The 19,238-nt window shown below is 39.3% G+C and overlaps 1 protein-coding gene across 1 annotated transcript in view; it reads right to left on the bottom strand.

Annotated features, from left to right (window-relative positions):
* The window catches only part of LOC128652276 (Fanconi anemia group B protein), a 167,888-nt gene that overhangs the window by 26,118 nt on the left and 122,532 nt on the right, over nt 1–19,238 (bottom strand). Inside the window, exon 5 of the mRNA XM_053705214.1 lies at nt 18,609–18,775. Within this exon, the coding sequence (XP_053561189.1) occupies nt 18,609–18,775 (167 nt within the window). The remainder of the gene's footprint in view (nt 1–18,608; nt 18,776–19,238) is intronic.

Here is a 19,238-nt window from a genome sequence, read left to right as displayed (position 1 = left end):
AAATTGTTGTAATATTTTTCTGATGTTTGTAAATATTTTTTTATTTTTTGTAACTTAGTTCTTTTTTATTTTTTGTACTTTAGTTAGTTTATTTCATTGTATTTATTTGTAGATATTGTATTTAATTAATGTATTGATAGTGTAGTGTTAGGTTTAATTGTAGGTAATTGTAGGTATTTTATTTAATTAATTTATTGATAGTGTAGTGTTAGGTTTAATTGTAACTTAGGTTAGGATTTATTTTACAGGTAATTTTGTAATTGTTTTAACTATTTTAGCTATTGTACCTGGTTAAAATAAATACAAAGTTACCTGTAAAATAAATATAAATCCTAAAATAGCTATAATATAAATATAATTTATATTGTAGCTATATTAGGATTTATTTTACAGGTAAGTATTTAGCTTTAAATTGGAATAATGTATTTAATAAGAGTTAATTTATTTCGTTAGATTTAAATTATATTTAACTTAGGGGGGTGTTAGTGTAAGGGTTAGACTTAGCTTTAGGGGCTAATAAATTTATTAGAATAGCGGTGAGATCCAGTCGGCAGATTAGGGGTTAATGTTTGAAGTTAGGTGTCGGCGATGTTAGGGAGGGCAGATTAGGGGTTAATACTATTTATTATAGGGTTAGTGAGGCGGATTAGGGGTTAATAATTTTATTATAATAGCGGTGCGGTCCGGTCGGCAGATTAGGGGTTAATAAGTGTAGGCAGGTGGAGGCGACGTTGTGGGGGGCAGATTAGGAGTTAATAAATATAATATAGGGGTCGGCGGTGTTAGGGGCAGCAGATTAGGGGTACATAAGGATAACATAAGTAGCGGCGCTTTGCGGTCGGCAGATTAGTGGTTAATAAGTGTAGGCAGGTGGAGGTGACGTTGTGGGGGGCAGGTTAGGGGTTAATAAATATAATACAGGGGTCGGCGGTGTTAGGGGCAGCAGATTAGGGGTACATAAGTATAACGTAGGTGGCGGTCGGCAGATTAGGGGTTAAAAAAATTTAATCGAGTGGCGGCGATGTGGGGGGACCTCGGTTTAGGGGTACATAGGTAGTTTATGGGTGTTAGTGTACTTTAGAGCACAGTAGTTAAGAGCTTTATAAACCGGCGTTAGCCCAGAAAGCTCTTAACTACTGACTTTTTTCTGCGGCTGGAGTTTTGTCGTTAGATTTCTAACGCTCACTTCAGACACGACTCTAAATACCGGAGTTAGAAAGATCCCATTGAAAAGATAGGATACGCAATTGACGTAAGGGGATCTGCGGTATGGAAAAGTTGCGGCTGAAAAGTGAGCGTTAGACCCTTTCCTGACTGACTCCAAATACCGGCGGTAGCCTAAAACCAGCTTTAGGAGCCTCTAACGCTGGTTTTCACGGCTACCGCCAAACTCCAAATCTAGGCCTAAGTTTGGGTAGCTTTTTACATGGATTGTATTTATAGTAGTGAGTCAAATAAGTTAAAGATTTATTTTGATTAGGATGAGAAACAGAGGAGAGATGGTAAGCTTCTCTGAATAGATGGTTTTTAAAGAGCACCTCCACATCCATTTAGGAGTAGGTTTCAATAGTCAAAACATGACAAAATAAAGAAATGGAATAGTATTTTTGTAGTTTCTTGAGTTAGGAAAGATTGAATTCTGGAAATGTTGCATTGGTGAGCACTTTAATATGTGGATTGATTGTGACTTGAGTCAAGTATTGTCCATATTTTACCTCATCAGAGACCAGAGTAAATAAATACAATATATAAATGAAAAAGATCATTCACCGCAGAAACATTTTGCCTGAAAATGGCATTTTCGGTTATTTCTTTTTTCGTTTAGTTTGCCTGTTATTTTCGGTAACATTATTGTGTAGCGTATTTCAAATTTGATGCTAGCCTAGATCTGCTGGTTGAGTTCATTATTTGACTTACTGTTTTGCATATAAAAATAGTTTTCTAGGACTACACTTATTTGGATAATTGTTAAAAAAAATAAAAAATAAATTAAATCTGATTCTGTTACACAGAACTAAATATATACCTATATTTGAAATTCCTAAAATCTAAATATATAGCGGTTTTGAGTATTTCCACAATCTCAGGTCAGGAATTTATAGACCCTGCTCTTTGAACCCCAAGGGGCCGATTTATCAATGTCTGGCGGACATGATACGCTGTAGCATATCATGTCCGCCAGACATCGCTGAATGCCGACAGCGTATGCACAACATTGCACAAGCATTTCTGGTGAACTGCTTGTGCAATGCTGCCCCCTGCAGATTTGCGGCCAATCGGCCGCTAGCATGGGGTGTCAATAAACCTGATCGTATGCAATCGGGCGAATTTATGTCCGGAACCTCAGAGGCAGCAGACGAGTTAAGACCGCTGCTTCTTAACTCCTGGCTCGCGCGGAAACAGGAGTATACAGGAGTATGCAGGGCCATTCGGCCCCCAAGAGCGGGTTCTTTTTCATTTATATGTGAAAAGCATTATTGATGGCAAATGACCATAGAACAAGCAAACGTTATTGAGCTGGTGTTCATTCCGGAGAGAAAGCTTTTCTTTCTGGGCCTGATATTCAAAACCCCGCTGCTCAGGTGAATGGGGCAGATCTTGAAGGACATAAATTTCCTGAACTGACTTGTGGCATCCTATGAGAGTACATTTAACATCACTGAGCTCTTCAGTACTGCTAATGTTTGCCTATAAATATTTCATTGCTATGTGCTAGATTTTATGCACCTCTTAAACAAAGGGTGTGACTAAAACACCTAAACCAGGACTCGAAAAACCCAGGAGCCACTGGCTCCTAGAATTTTACACCTGGCTCCTAACTTTTTGGGTTATTCTCCATATATCTATATAGCAATACAACTGCCTGGCTCCTAAAATTTCTTACTGGCTCCTAAATTTTAAACAGATTTGTCGACCCCTAACCTAAACACAATTTTTAGTAGGGGTGACCATATAGGGGCATATGTATCAAGGTCTGGCGGACCTGATCCGACACTGCGGGCAACGCCGCCCCCTGAAGACTCGGGGCCATTAGGCCGCCAGCAGGGGGGTGTCAATCAACCCGATCGTACTCGATCGGGTTGTATTGTGGCGATTCCTGTCCGCCTGCTCAGAGCAGACGGACAGGATATGGAGCAGCGGTCTTTGTGACCGCTGCTTCATAACTGCTGTTTCTGGTGAGCCTGCAGGCCCGCCAGAAACACGGAGCATCAAGCTCCATTCCCCATAGTGTTTGTTTTTTAGTCTTTTGTGTCCTAGAATTCTTACATTCCTTCATTTAAAGAAACAAAAACAAAAAAACATTAAAATATATAATTATTAATGAGAATAGCCAACTGAAAATTACTGTAATATTTGTAACTATATATTTTAAATCCTTTAAATAAAATATATACATATAACATAAATAACATTTCTTATTCTAAATAGTGGCAGTAATTATCTTATTTCTATTACTACTTTCTATTTCACAGAGATATCTACTGCCCAGTAGAATTATAATAAATGGTGAATAGAACAATATAAGTTTTAGAAGTATAAGCAAACATTGTATGTGCTTGTAAGGGTGCAATTTCATATAAATATAATTGACCCTTAAACAAAAAGTAAAAATGGAAAAAAAAAACTATTTTAGAAGCACAGGAGTCAAGCAGTCCTTTATCTGACCAGCAGTAGATTATTTATAAAAAAAAACGTAGAAAAGAATGGAAGCATCTGGACACATTATAAAGGAAATATCTACTTTTTATTCAGCAAGCAATGCCAATGAAGCTTAGTCTCAATTCTATTATACTTATTGACTGAGGTCAAGGATGGCACATGAATAAAATAGTACCGAACTACACTTGCTTGCTGTTTCAAATGAACATACTTCAGACTGAAAAATAAATACACTTAACTGATAACATTTTTTGTTTGAGATCTCCTTCAGACTGAGTAGGGGAAATACATTGCATTAATATTTATATTGGGCTAGATTACGTGTGGAACGCAAATTAAAGCACCCGCTTGATAGTTATATGCACTAGAAGTAAGATTTTTACGCTTGTCGGTTTGCGCTCATATTACGAGTTGAAAGTAACTTGTAATACGAGCAGAAAGCCTGATGAGCGCAAACCCTCGCAATATACCCCTTATCGCTCTGGCGCAAACGTTTGCACTCCACTCGTAATCTAGGCCATTATGAGTTTGAAGAGTGCAGTGCTCTGATTCACAATACTTTCGTAGCTTCAGTATACCATCGCAATAAGAAATGAAAAGTATTTATTAATTAATTTATTTATAACAAATACATTGATAAAAAAAATCAAGGAGTTTTAAGAGATATATTTACATTTATAAAGTAAAAATCAATGAGAAATAACTTGATATAAGTTAATTAAATATATGGATAAACATATATGCCAACTGAGCCTCAATTAATAAGGACAAAGTTAGAAAATACCAGAAATCCTATTACAAATAATTCTGACTGGCCTTTGATCAAACTCCAGAAGTCAATCAAAATTCTGAAAACGACATAGTTGTAGCTGAAGATTGATTGTAACAGCTATTACTTTCTATTACAGTTGCAGAAGTCATTTTTCACCTGAATCTCAATCCTTTAGCTATTTATCGCCAGCTGTCAGTTTGGTACCACTACTCATTTTTAAACAGTGACGTTTAAAAGCTGCATTAAAGCTTTTAATACTACCTTAAAAGTAAAATAATATAATTTTTAATTACACATGTTTTTGGTCATTACAACAGGTAATTTTTTAAGTGCAAAAAATGTATATTTTTTTTTTAACATTTAAGTTTACAATGTTTTTCAAAGTATCCTAGCATCTTTTAGTAATAGTAAATGTCTTGGTAACACATACAGTACCCTCCAAGGTGATGCTGTAGTTTTTTCATCATTTCATACCCAAAATACAAGAAAAGTGAAATTGATGTTTCTTTCATGTAATTGGCAAGAGTCCATGAGCTAGTGACGTATGGGATATACATTCCTACCAGGAGGGGCAAAGTTTCCCAAACCTCAAAATGCCTATAAATACATCCCCCACCACACCCACAATTCAGTTTTACAAACTTTGCCTCCTATGGAGGTGGTGAAGTAAGTTTGTGCTAGATTTCTACGTTGATATGCGCTTCTCAGCATGCTGAAGCCCGGTTCCTGTCAGAGCGAAGTGAATGACAGAGACGTGAAGGGAGTATTACCTATTGAATGCAATGGTCATCCTAACGGGGATCTATTTCATAGGTTCTCTGTTATCGGTCGTAGAGATTCATCTCCTACCTCCCTTTTCAGATCGACGATATACTCTTATATACCATTACCGCTACTGATTCTCGTTTCAGTACTGGTTTGGCTATCTACTTTATGTAGATGAGTGTCTTTTGGTAAGTATGTTTTCCTTTATTAAGACACTCTTAGCTATGGTTTGGCACTTTAAATGTTAAGTTCTAAATATAATGTTTGTACTTATATTTGCCATGATTCAGGTTTATCAGTATATTTCCTTTTTTACAGACTGTCAGTTTCATTTTGGGAAATGCACATATAGAAAAAAAAATTCTTACCTGAAATTTTTCAAATTGACTCTAAATTGCGGGCTGTTAGGCTCACGGGTGCGCAAAATGCTATCATTTATTGCGTCATTTTTGGCGCGAGACTTTTTTGGCGCAAGAATTACGTTTGTTGACGTATTTTCGTCATTTCCGGCGTCTTACTTGGCGCTGAGAATTTTCACGTAGTTGCGTCATCAATGACGCTCGTGTTTGTTGCAGACGTTTTTGGCGCCAAAAAATATTTTGTCAGTTGTGGGCGTCATTCTTGGCGCCAGACTTTTTGACATTATTTAAGTCTTCATGTATTTTTGCTTCTGGTTTCCAGAGGCTTAATCTGTTTGCATTTTTTCCCATTCCTGAAACTGTCATATAAGGAAATTGATAATTTTGCTTTATATGTTGTTTTTTCTATTACATATTGCAAGATGTCCCAGTCTGACCCTGTATCAGAATCTACTTCTGGAATGCTGCTGACTGATGTCGGTTCTACCAAAACTAAGTGCATTTGTTGTAAACTTGTGGTAACTGTTCCTCCGGCTGTAGTTTGTGTTAGTTGTCATGATAAACTTTCTAAATCAGACAATATTTCCATTAGTAGTAATCCATTACCTGTTGTTGTTCCTTTAACATCTAATGTTCAGGATATTCCTGTTAATGTGAGAGAATTTGTTTCTAATTCTATTCAGAAGGCTCTGTCTGTTATACCACCTTCTAATAAACGTAAAAGGTCTTTTAAAACTTCTCATAAATTCAATGAATTTTTAAATGACCGACAGCATTCTGATTTATCTATCTCTGATGAGGATCTATCTAGTTCAGAAGATTCTGCGTCAGATATTGACACTGCCAAAACTTCATATTTATTCAAGATGGAGTATATTCGTTCTTTATTAAAAGAGGTGTTGATTGCATTAGATATAGAGGAGACTAGTCCTCTTGATATTAAAACCAGTAAACGTTTAAATTCGGTTTTTAAACCTCATGTAGTTATTCCTGAGGTTTTTCCAGTTCCTGATGCTATTTCAGAGGTAATTTCTAGGGAATGGAATAGTCTGGGTACATCTTTTACTCCTTCTTCAAGGTTTAAGAGACTGTACCCTTTGCCGACTGATAGATTGGAGTTTTGGGAAAAAAAATCCCCAAAGTTGATGGGGCTATCTCTACTCTTGCTAAGCGTACTACTATTCCTACGGCAGATAGTACTTCTTTTAAAGATCTTTTAGATAGGAAGCTTGAATCTTATCTAAGGAAGGCTTATTTATGTTCAGGTCATCTTCTTAGGCCTGCTATTTCTTTGGTTGATGTTGCTGCAGCTTCAACTTTTTGGTTGGAAACTTTAGCGCAACAAGTACCAGATCCTAATGTGTATAGCATTGTTAAGCTAATTCAACATGCTAATAATTTCATTTGTGATGCCATTTTTGATATCATTAGAATTGATGTCAGGTATATGTCTTTAGCTATTTTAGCTAGAAGAGCTTTATGGCTTAAATCTTGGAATGCGGATATGACTTCTAAGTCAACGTTGCTATCTTTATCTTTCCAAGGTAATAAATTAATTGGTTCTCAGTTGGATTCTATAATTTCAACTGTTACTGGGGGGAAGGGAGCCTTTTTGCCTCAGGATAAAAAATCTAGGGGTAAATTTAGGGCTACTAACCGTTTTCGTTCCTTTCGTCAGAATAAGGAACAGAAACCTGACCCTTCCCCTAAAGGAACGGTTTCCAATTGGAAGCCTTCTCCAGTCTGGAATAAATCCAAGCCTTTTAGAAAATCAAAACCAGCCCCCAAGTCCGCATGAAGGTGCGGTCCTCATTCCAGCACAGCTGGTAGGGGGCAGCAGGCTTCGATTTTTCAAAGATGTTTGGATCAATTCAATCCAAAATCATTGGATTCAGAACATTGTTTCTCAAGGGTACAGAATAGGTTTCAAGATAAGACTGCCTGTGAGAAATTTCTTTCTCTCACGCATTCCAGTGAACCCAGTAAAGGCTCAGGCTTTCCTGAAGTGTGTTTCAGACCTGGAGTTATCCAGGGTAATTGTGCCAGTTCCATATCTGGGACGGGGTCTGGGGTTTTATTCAAATCTGTTAATTGTTCCAAAGAAAGAGAATTCTTTCAGACCAGTTCTGGATCTAAAAATTTTGAATTGTTATGTAAGAATACCTACATTCAAAATGGTGACTATAAGGACTATTCTGCCTTTTGAACAGCAAGGGCATTATATGTCCACAATAGACTTACAGGATGCATATCTTCATATTCCGATTCATCTAGATCATTATCAGTTCCTGAGATTCTCTTTTCTAGACAAGCATTACCAATTTGTTGCTCTTCCTTTTGGCCTAGCAACAGCTCCAAGGATCTTTTCAAAGGTTCTCGGTGCCCTTCTCTCTGTAATCAGAGAGCGGGGTATTGCGGTGTTTCCTTATTTGGACGATATCTTGGTACTTGCTCAGTCATTACATTCTGCAGAATCTCACACGAATCAACTAGTGTTGTTTCTTCAAAGACATGGTTGGAGGATCAATTTACCAAAAAGTTCCTTGATTCCTCAGACAAGGGTAACCTTTTTAGGATTCCAAATAGATTCAGTATCCATGACTTTGTCTCTAACAGACAAAAGACGTCTGAAATGGGTTTCAGCCTGTCAGAACCTTCAGTCTCAGTCATTCCCTTCAGTAGCTATGTGCATGGAGGTTTTAGGTCTCATGACTGCAGCATCGGACGCGATCCCCTTTGCTTATTTTCACATGAGGCCTCTTCAGCTTTGTATGCTGAATCAATGGTGCCGGGATTATACAAAGATATCAAAATTAATATCCTTAAAACCCAATATTCGACTATCTCTGACTTGGTGGTTAGATCACCATTGTTTGGTTCAGGGGGCCTCTTTTGTTCGTCCAACCTGGACTGTGATTTCAACAGATGCAAGTCTTTCAGGTTGGGGAGCTGTCTGGGGATCTCTAACAGCGCAGGGGGTTTGGAAATCTCAAGAGGCGAGATTACCAATCAATATTTTGGGACTCAGATTTTCAGAGCTCTTCAGTTTTGGCCTCTTCTGAAGAGAGAACCTTTTATTTGTTTTCAGACAGACAATGTCACAACCGTATATGTCAATCATCAAGGTGGGACTCACAGTCCTCAAGCTATGAAAGAAGTATCTTGGATACTTGCATGGGCGGAATCCAGCTCTTGTCTAATCTCTGCGGTCCATATCCCAGGTATAGACAATTGGGAAGCGGATTATCTCAGTCGCCAGACTTTACATCCGGGAGAATGGTCTCCACCCAGATGTGTTTCTTCAGATTGTTCAGATGTGGGGGCTTCAAGAAATAGATCTGATGGCTTCTCATCTAAACAGGAAACTTCCAAGGTATCTGTCCAGATCCAGGGATCCTCAGGCGGAAGCAGTGGATGCGTTGTCACTGCCTTGGAATTATCAACCTGCTTATCTCTTTCCGCCTCTAGTTCTTCTTCCAAGAGTGATTTCCAAAATCATAATGGAACATTCATTTGTACTGCTGGTGGCTCCAGCATGGCCACACAGGTTTTGGTATCTGGTTCTTGTTCGGATGTCCAATTGCCAACCTTGGCCACTTCCGTTAAGGCCAGACCTTCTATCTCAAGGTCCATTTTTCCATCAGGATCTCAAATCATTAAATTTTAAGGTATGGAGATTGAACGTTTAGTGCTTAGTCATAGAGGTTTCTCTGACTCAGTGATTAATACTATGTTGCAGGCTCGCAAATCTGTGTCTAGAAAGATTTATTACCGAGTTTGGAAGACTTACATTTCATGGTGTTCTTCTCATAAATTTTCTTGGCATTCTTTTAGAATTCCTAGAATTTTACAGTTTCTTCAGGATGGTTTGGATAAGGGTCTGTCTGCAAGTTCCTTGAAAGGACAAATCTCTGCTCTTTCTGTTTCACAGAAAAATTGCTAATCTTCCTGACATTCATTGTTTTGTACAGGCTTTAGTTCGTATCAAGCCTGTCATTAAGCCAATTTCTCCTCCTTGGAGTCTTAATTTGGTTTTGAGGGCTTTACAGGCTCCTCCGTTTGAGCCTATGCATTCTCTGGACATTAAATTACATTCTTGGAAAGTATTGTTTCTTTTGGCCATCTCTTCTGCTAGAAGAGTTTCTGAATTATCTGCTCTTACTTGTGAGTCTCCTTTTCTGATTTTTCATCAGGATAAGGCGGTTTTGCGGACTTCTTTTACATTTTTACTTAAAGTTGTGAATTCCAACAACATTAGTAGAGAAATTGTTGTCCCTTCGTTGTGTCCTAATCCTAAGAATTCTTTGGAAATATCTTTACATTCTTTGGATGTGGTTAGAGCTTTGAAATATTATGTAGAAGCTACTAAAGATTTCAGAAAGACTTCTAGTCTATTTGTTATCTTTTCTGGTTCTAGGAAAGGTCAGAAGGCTTCTGCCATTTCTTTGGCGTCTTGGTTAAAGCTTTTGATTCATCATGCTTATTTGGAGTCGGGTAAATCCCCGCCTCAGAGGATTACGGCTCATTCTACTAGGTCAGTTTCTACTTCCTGGGCTTTTAAGAATGAAGCTTCTGTTGATCAGATTTGCAATGCAGCAACTTGGTCTTCTTTGCATATTTTTACTTAATTCTACCATTTTGATGTTTTCTCTTCTTCAGAAGCAGTTTTTGGTGGAAAAGTTCTTCAGGCAGCTGTTTCAGTTTCATTCTTCTGCTTATAATTTCAGTTTTTTCATTATAAAGATTAAAACTTTTTGATTTGGGTTGTGGATTCTTTTTTCAGCGGAATTGACTGTCTTTATTTTTATCCCTCCCTCTCTAGTGACTCTTGCGTGGAGTGCCACATCTTGGGTATTTGCTATCCCATACGTCACTAGCTCATGGACTCTTGCCAATTACATGAAAGAAAACATAATTATGTAAGGAACTTACCTGATAAATTCATTTCTTTCATATTGGCAAGAGTCCATGAGGCCCACCCTTTTTGTGGTGGTTACGATTTTTTTGGCTAAAGCACAATTATTCCAATTCCTTGTTGATGCTTTCGCTCCTTTCTTATCACCCCACTTCTTGGCTATTCGTTAAACTGTATTGTGGGTGTGGTGGGGTGTATTTATAGGCATTTTGAGGTTTGGGAAACTTTGCCCCTCCTGGTAGGAATGTATATCCCATACGTCACTAGCTCATGGACTCTTGCCAATATGAAAGAAATGAATTTATCAGGTAAGTTCCTTACATAAATTATGTTTTTATTTAAATCTTAAAGGGATGGTAAACTCCGTATATATTGATTATAATATTGCTATAGTTACATTACATTCAATTTACACACTCAATGTCATGTAATGGCATGTATGTAAAAACATTACTTCTATGCAACATGATTTACACAAGCGCAGTTTTGCATTCTTCGCAGCATATGGACAACCAATCAGGAGCGTTAAAAAGCGGCAACGATTTTGCGCATTCATGTATTTTCAATGCATGCTCTTTGTCTCTTATTTTACAAAAGTAAAAATTGAATTGTGTATTATTGTCAAACGATTCATTGTTTACTTGGAACAGTGCCAGTAAGTATGTGGCTGCATTTTATTTACTTATGGTTTGTGATTTCCACAATTTAGCCAATAATATTTCTTATTGAAAATGATATAATATTATTTTATTATTTATTATATTAATATTATGCTCGTTTTAGAAGGGACCGATCGCTCGCACTCTCTATCCAGTTAAACTTTAACTTCAGACTGAACCAAGTAAACATCGAATCTCGTGACTCAGGGCTCCATGTACTAAGCAGTCAGCGAGCTACCCGCAACAAATCTCGCGTCAAAACTCGCAAACTGATATGTACAAAGTCGTCAACTATGTTCAAACTCGCATCTTTAAAATTGCGAGCGTACTTATCCGCCAAACCTCGCTACCTCTCCATATTTCACTGTAATTAGACACATTTGACCACCAACTCGCCAAAAACGAATGTACTAAAAAATCTATTTGTCTGCTCGCGACAATTTCCGCTCCCACCTCGTTATTTTTGCCTCGCCACCTTTTAGGTGGCGGGCAAGTTACAAAACAATAGGAAAGTCACTCTAGACGCCAGTCTAGACATATATAAAAGGCAGTAATATCAGCATTGTACTTACAGCATAACTGGCGTCTAATTTGTCTCTCATTTCCATGTACATAAATTGCGCCCAATTTGTCGACTGTAATTAAAGAGTAATCTATATTTTAAATTTGTATATCTTCTATTAGGAGATGGAGGCTACTCATGTACAGAATGTCTGTTGACTCCCTATAACAAACCACAGACCAGTCAAGTACGTTTCAATGAAGCTCACCGAACTACCAGGGGGATAATTGCTGATGCGAAAAGTGAGGATTCTTGGATTTTGAAGTGGTTTCAGATCAAGATGAATCCATATCCAAATTGTAAATAAATATTACAAAAATAACGCTCTGTAATCACTCTTCAAAAATTTTTGATCAATAATAAAGTTGTTTAGATAAGTTGAACTTTTATAGGAGCAAAATTCTATTCCCGCGACTACTATGATGTTCGTGTCACGTGTTAATAATTGGCCAGACAATTCAACTGAAAGTTAAGTACATCAGCTTAGTCGCGGCGAGCGAGGCGTCAAATTTATCAATATTCCGCCACTGCTGGCGGCGGGCTAGATGTGTCTATTTATTGGGGGATTATTAGTACATAGCGACAGCGGACACCATTTCGCCCGCGGCGAGTAACGGCGAGTTTATCCGCGTCTACAATGACGGATGAATTGACGGCTTAGTACATGGAGCCCCCAATGTTTACTTGGTATACGTCATTTGCTCCAATGCGCATGCATTTGAAATCGGAGCGCGCAAATTGTCTGACGTGTAGAGAGGGTGGAGAATAGGTAAGCGTCAAGTTTATTCAGGCACAACAACAGTTTTTGAATAAAGATAATTTTTAATAAAATTACATATATACATTTGAAATTGATAAAGCAGTTTAATACATATAGTAATAACTAATCAAATTCTTGAACTTAGCAATAGTGGAGTTTACCATCACTTTAAGGCAGGATTACAATTTGAAGAACGAAACATTGTTTTTGCTTTTTTTATTTTGTGTATGCAATAAAGAATAAACTTTATTATTATCTTTATTGCATTCCCAAAACACACACACAAAAAGCAACAACGCAGTTTCAGTCTTCGGGCCTTAATCATGTCTTAAGATCTGAATAGTGAAGTTTTGATTTTGCTTATCTTTTCGGTTTGAAATAAAGAATAAACTATTACTTTGGAGGTGCTGCGTTTTTTTCTATCTGTGTTCTTGGGCCCTGGTGCAGGGGCCAATAGCTTGCAAATACATGGGTGCTGAACATCTTGTGGACTATATGGTGATAGAACCAGTCAGTATTGGTGTTACTAGCGCTGCAGAATCTGTTGGCGCTCTACAAATACCTAATAATAATAATAATAATAATAGTACTGTCTCCATTTCCATGTTGCAGGCAGTCAGAGGTAGCTAGTACTATTATTAGCACTTCTTATCTTCTGAAGTGCTATAAAGAAACGCTGGCTTATATGTGATATGTTGTGTAAAACAGACTAGCAGTAATGGAGACAGCTAATCCATTTTCTCAATATTACCATCATTTACTGTCATAACTTGAAGGGAAAGTCAACTCCATGAGATTTTAATATAAAATGTCAGTTATGCGTAGCAAAACAACTGTAATATATAGCTCTGAAAAACATAAATTATGCTTACCTGATCATTTTCTTTTCTTCCATGCTAAAGAGTCCACAGCCGCATTCATTACTTATGGGAAATAAGAACCTGGCCACCAGGAGGAGGCAAAGACCCACCAGCCAAAGGCTTAAATACGCCTCCCACTTCCCCTATCCCCCAGTTATTCAGCCGAGGAACAGTGGAAGAAGCATCAAGGTGAAAAGGTGCCAGAAGATGATCAACAACAACGCCTCCAAAACGGGCGGGGGTCTGTGGACTCTTTCCCACGGAAGAAAAGGAAATGATTAGGTAAGCATAATTTATGTTTTTCTTCCTAATGGGAAAGAGTCCACAGGCAAATAGGACACAGAATGCCAAGACGGGAGGGTATGAGGCGGACCAATGAAGGCACCTACCGAAAAACATATTCCCTAAAAACAAAATCTTGTTTCGTACGAAAACCGGGAACAACATTATTGAAAGAAAAACAAAAAACGACCCCGGGACGCAAAGTCACTGACAGTCCAAAGGACCTGAACAGTTACCACGAGTAGATGCAATGGAGACACAAGCCTTGAAGACCCCACTCTCAGGGGCAACAACCCAGTCAAAGCCCCTGAAAACAACAAGGGGACCCGACTAATACGACAGAAAGACCAACTCAGGTCTTCAAGAAGACAACCAAGATCCGCTCGCTAGGCTCACCTAGACAAATGTCAGGACAGAGAAAGACAGCAGCAAAAAATGGAAAAACGACCATAGAGAAACCAAAGAATTCTAAGGACCGGCAGACGCATAAACCACTACACAGCGTAGACGAGCGATAACCACCGATCAGGATCGCAAAGGGAAAAAACCCTTACCGCAACCAAAACCAAGCCCCAGGCCACAATAAACTGAGGATGTCTCACTAGCTAGGAAAAAACTTCCGCAGCCGTAGAAGATCGAGAAAAAAAACGATCATGCTAAAGGCGTGAAAGAGGAAGCACAGCTGCCACCTGAAGGAACACAAAACATCACGCTCCTTCACAGCCTAGACGGTGTAGACCAACACAACACCTCTATAGGCCACAGAACAATCTAAACTCATCCAAGAACCAATCCTCTCAACAACCGAGGAATCCCTAAGGATCCCCCATCTCCTGAGGGAGCAAAGAAACTCCTCTAACGGACCCATAAAGTTGGTTAGCAACCAAGGTTCAAACACATCAGCAGAGCCAAACTGCTAACCCATCGCTCGCTAGGTAGCGAAGCTAACCAACGGGCTCATACAGTTGACATAAAGCCCCACCCCCGCACAAGGAGAGAAATACAACCAGGAACACAGAATTCCAAGGGCGAGCCTACAAGGCAACATAAGTGTAGAGAAACCAGTCGGAATCTAACCTCGATCTGAAGGTGCCATAAGATGTCTAGATCTAAGTTGAGCATACGAATTAACAAGATGTATTCTCAGAAAAAACACTAAGCACCAACGTAACCCTTCCTTCCACGGGGTACTAGATTCCCCCAGATGAAAAGACTGTAGGACGTGTCCCCAAGGCACCGAAACCATCTACCAATGAATGCACAGGCACTGAAGGCCTCAAAGAGCAGAAAGGCAGCAAACCCAAAAGGGGAGTCTGCCACAGGTCATAGGAGAAAGGTCAGACAGACCATCCAGAGCCCAACCAAGAAAGGAATAAGATCTATGAGAAACAGCCTCTCAAGTCCCCACAACAACGGCAGCAAGTCAAGTAACGTGCAACCACTATGTGCCGAGCAAGGTCAGCAAAAGGCAGAGACCAGAAAGGGAAAGTTCAAACAGGCTAAAGTCAAATCCTAGACCGAATGAGAATAATAGGGCAACTAACCCCTAAGATAGGAAGGCCCAGAAGCCCGACCTCACTACAGGTACCCAATCTGCCAACAATTCCCCAAGCTCCCCAAGGAGAACAATGGAACACATCCTGACCCAACCCCTAACACCCAAGGAGAGAAAGCCCGAATTTGGACTGACAGAACCCTAGACTCCCCTCCCAAACCTACGATGCGATCCAAGAAGGGGTCAAATTCCACTAGTCAGAACCAGAGGCCATACCACCCAAACCGGACCAACAAGCTGGCAGACTAACTCGTGGAGGAAAAGGAAGACCTCGAACAGCAAGCACAGAAGGACACAGAATATAAACTGCGATAAAACACGCATCCCGAGTCCAAGAAGAAAAACCCTGGACCAGCAGTTACAAGGCACAGAATTCCGAGGGCCAAGCTCACTTTGGTTCCCGACCCCTAAGGGGCGGCAAAACAAGCCCAGAGAATACCAGGTGAGGTGCAACCCAAGATCCCATCAGAGCATTGAAAGCTCCCCGAAGCGGAGGTAGGAGTAAGTAGCCACCTCAGCATGACCAGACCTATACTACCCACCCGGCGGCACCTAGTCTCTAGAAGAACCACCAAGGGCAGCCCAAAAGGCCAAAACCACACACAGCAGCAAGCAGCATGTTACTGGAGCAGACTGACACGGCCAGCCCAAGCGCTCCTGACATCCAGACCCGAAGGTCGCAATGCAAATGTAGTTTATAAAAACAGACAACAACAAAAAAAAAGCAACCCAGTAGGTCCCGCCAGACCAGCCAGGCGCAACATGCATCACTAACAATTAACAGTGCACACAACAACTCCGGACAAATCCGGTAACAACTTCGGTGGAAGAACTAAATCCAAGCAATCCCAGAATTCCTGTAGGAAAAAAATAAAGTAAATAAATCCGACTCGGATAAAATAAACAAGGGCACCCGAAGGCATCCGCCCAGAAGGAACTATGTCTCCGCAGGACCTGACAAACAGAGACCAAACCCTCAGAAAAAGAGGCTGGGAAAGCTTATAATAGACCGGTCGGAGATAAAATTAACTCTATCATCTATTCCGAAGAACCGTGCGAGAACTGAGCAGTCCCTGGATGAAAAAGGAGAGGATCCCCCAACAAATCAAAAAGACGTCGTAGTAGGACACGCAGCCGCACAATCCTATAACAAAAGGCATAACATGGGGGAACAATCACCCCCAGGGAGAATATTATAGTGCCATTCACGGTCTTAACACCCGGGATAGGTAGGCACATAACTGCAAAGAAACTGCAGGATCTTGCAGACGAATTAACGCCAATAAAAAATTTAAATGAAAATGTCCCGCCACCTCCGGGGGAAACAATCCACCCTGTGCAGGAGAAATTAAAGTCAGGGTCACCTGCGAAAGCAAAAGGGGTGTGCGATTGGGAAGTCGCCTCCTGAAGAACAGAGCCCCCGGAGGCCGATGGCTCAGTCGATCCAAGTTCCACTGAGCCTGAGGGACCCGGCAAACTATGCAGGCACAAAAGACAAGAGTGGTAGACTTGCGACAACGGGGCCAAACAACAGTCCTCATCCGAGGACGACTCATTATCTGATAAGACAATAGTCCCGGAATTAGAATCCTCCATGGCTAGGACTAATATAAATGCCAATATTGGAAAACAAAAAACAAACGACTGGCACCTGACACACAATGGCTGGGGCACTCACCACCTCCTATGACCAGACCTCAGCGGAGCAAACTCTTTTCCTCCGTCGCCACTCGGTCAGGAATGTGGAAGGGGAAGAACCCCGCCCCAAGTGTAAACACACACGGTCAGCAGATGCCTCGCGAAATCCAAAAAGCGTGCCACCGAAAGGCGGCAAAACTAGGCCCACATAAAAGGATACGCAAGACTCCACAAACAGGCATAAACCCATAACCCGAAGGTTTTTAGTCCTAGGCCTGCATTCACAAGCCCAGAAAAAAGCCACTATGCACCGCATAGAGTAACTCTACTTGTCTCAGCCTCAGAGCCCGTACACACATACCCAATGCAGGTTGAATCACATAAGAAACATAAGAGACCCCTTCCCCATTCACCAAACCACCCTAAGGAGGAAATATCCCTTGATTCCAAGATCTGTACTGAAGGTGCCTCAGCAAGGCCCATACTATACTGTCATTATAAATCACATTACAGACAATGTAATAAAATGAAACAATCTTACTGGAATCTACGCCATGAAACAGGAACATGGCCCTTCCAAGTGTGACGAATAGTGGCAGCGCCTCCGTCATGGACTCAAGAGAAGACAGCTCCCACTGCATCTCCGGACTCTAACTTTCGCCCAGGCACTCCACGAGAGGCTAACAGGACTACTTAAAACTCCTGTCCCATGTCAAAGGGTAGCACCCTCCATAAGAGACATGTTACAATTAAATAAAAGTATAACAAATGGAAAAAATAAAAAATAAAACAAACTTCTGACACTTCTCTGCAAACTTCCTGGGACGAAAGGCAAAGAATGACTGGGGGATAAGGGAAGTGGGAGGAGTATTTAAGCCTTTGGCTGGTGGGTCTTTGCCTCCTCCAGGTGGCCAGGTTCTTATTTCCCATAAGTAATGAATGCAGCTGTGAACTCTTTCCCATTAGGAAGAAAATGGTAGATCTTCTAATTCATGAATCCTGAAAATTCACCCTGTTGATCAAGGCTAACCCTGCTACACATCTTTGCCTAATTAGTGTGGGTGGAGCTTGGCTATTGGGAAACAACTGCAGGAAACAAGATGTTAATTTTAATATATATATATATATATATATATATATATTTATAACAAATTAAATTAATAACCATATTATTTATATTTATAAAGCATTTAACAAATATTTATGAGCAATTTCTCAATTCCTTTAGCTTATGCTTTCACAATGAAAGCCATTGATATTCATGAAGGGCTTCTACCTGTTAAAGGATTACTTTCTGTTATAGTTTTTAAGCTAAACAACTAACATATTAAAGTTAATAAACATTAATTAAAACCTACTGACCTATATTTTCTCCAAAACGAAGTTTCATAACGTTCTAAAAGTTATATCTTTTATTCGCCGATGATGTCACGTTATCCTGCCCACTATTTTCAGCACTGCATGTTCAAAATACTTAAACCAATAACTTTGTGTTTAAAGCGCCATTTTGAAACCTAGGTATTGTAAACGGATTGGTACAGAGCAAAGGGGTACCCACGGAGTGGGTTTGAAAAACAATTAAATTTGCAGACAAGATTTCTGATATACGGTAGAGATATGTTAATGAAATGCTATTGATAAAAAGTGTATTTGGGGTAGTTAGTTAGTAACAGGCATAGAAAATATTTACTTACAGTGGCCCTTTAAGCAAAAAACAACAGAAAAATATGCACAATGTTTATTTTTGTCTGCTGTAAGAATAGTCAATAAACTGCCTTTTAAAACATTATTTAATTTGCATACTATCAGAGTTTTACTTACAAATATATAGATGGATATAACTTTACGCCAATCACAAAGAAGTTATCAACAACACGATGCCAAATTTTTTCAACAAAACATTCAGAATCTGTAGATAGGGATGTAGCCTCTGATTCAGATGGGCATGAAATATGTAACGAATCATCCCAGAGAGAAACTAGACCTTCCTATAAAAAGAAAAGGCTGTCAGAGCTAATGTCTTAATAAGCCAAAGCTGTGCTGATTAAGGAAAATAAAAATGTTAGTGATTGTTCTGATACTTCAAATATATTTTTATAATGAAGGGGATTTGATCCAGATAATCCTACTTCACTGAATGTACAAAACCAATACTGTAGTATTTAACAGATATATATATATATATATATATATATATATATATATATATATATATACTTTCTATGTATGAAAGAAAATGTTTGTGTACACTGTCCCTTTGACAGTCTGCATTTACATAGACAAACACTCAAGTATACAAGGTAATAGTTTTAAAGGGACATGAGACCCAAAATTTTTCTTTCATAATTCAGAGTGTAACATTTAAAATATCTTTCCAATTTTTGTCTATTATCTAACCTACTTTGTTCTGTTCTTATCCTTTGATGAAAAGCAGGTGCATAAATTTAGAAG

Source organism: Bombina bombina, chromosome 3 (assembly GCF_027579735.1).
Source record: "Bombina bombina isolate aBomBom1 chromosome 3, aBomBom1.pri, whole genome shotgun sequence".
NCBI classification, from domain to species: Eukaryota; Metazoa; Chordata; class Amphibia; order Anura; family Bombinatoridae; genus Bombina; species Bombina bombina.
The sequence above is the reverse complement of the archived record's forward strand: the minus strand, read 5'-3'. Positions and strand labels throughout refer to the sequence as shown.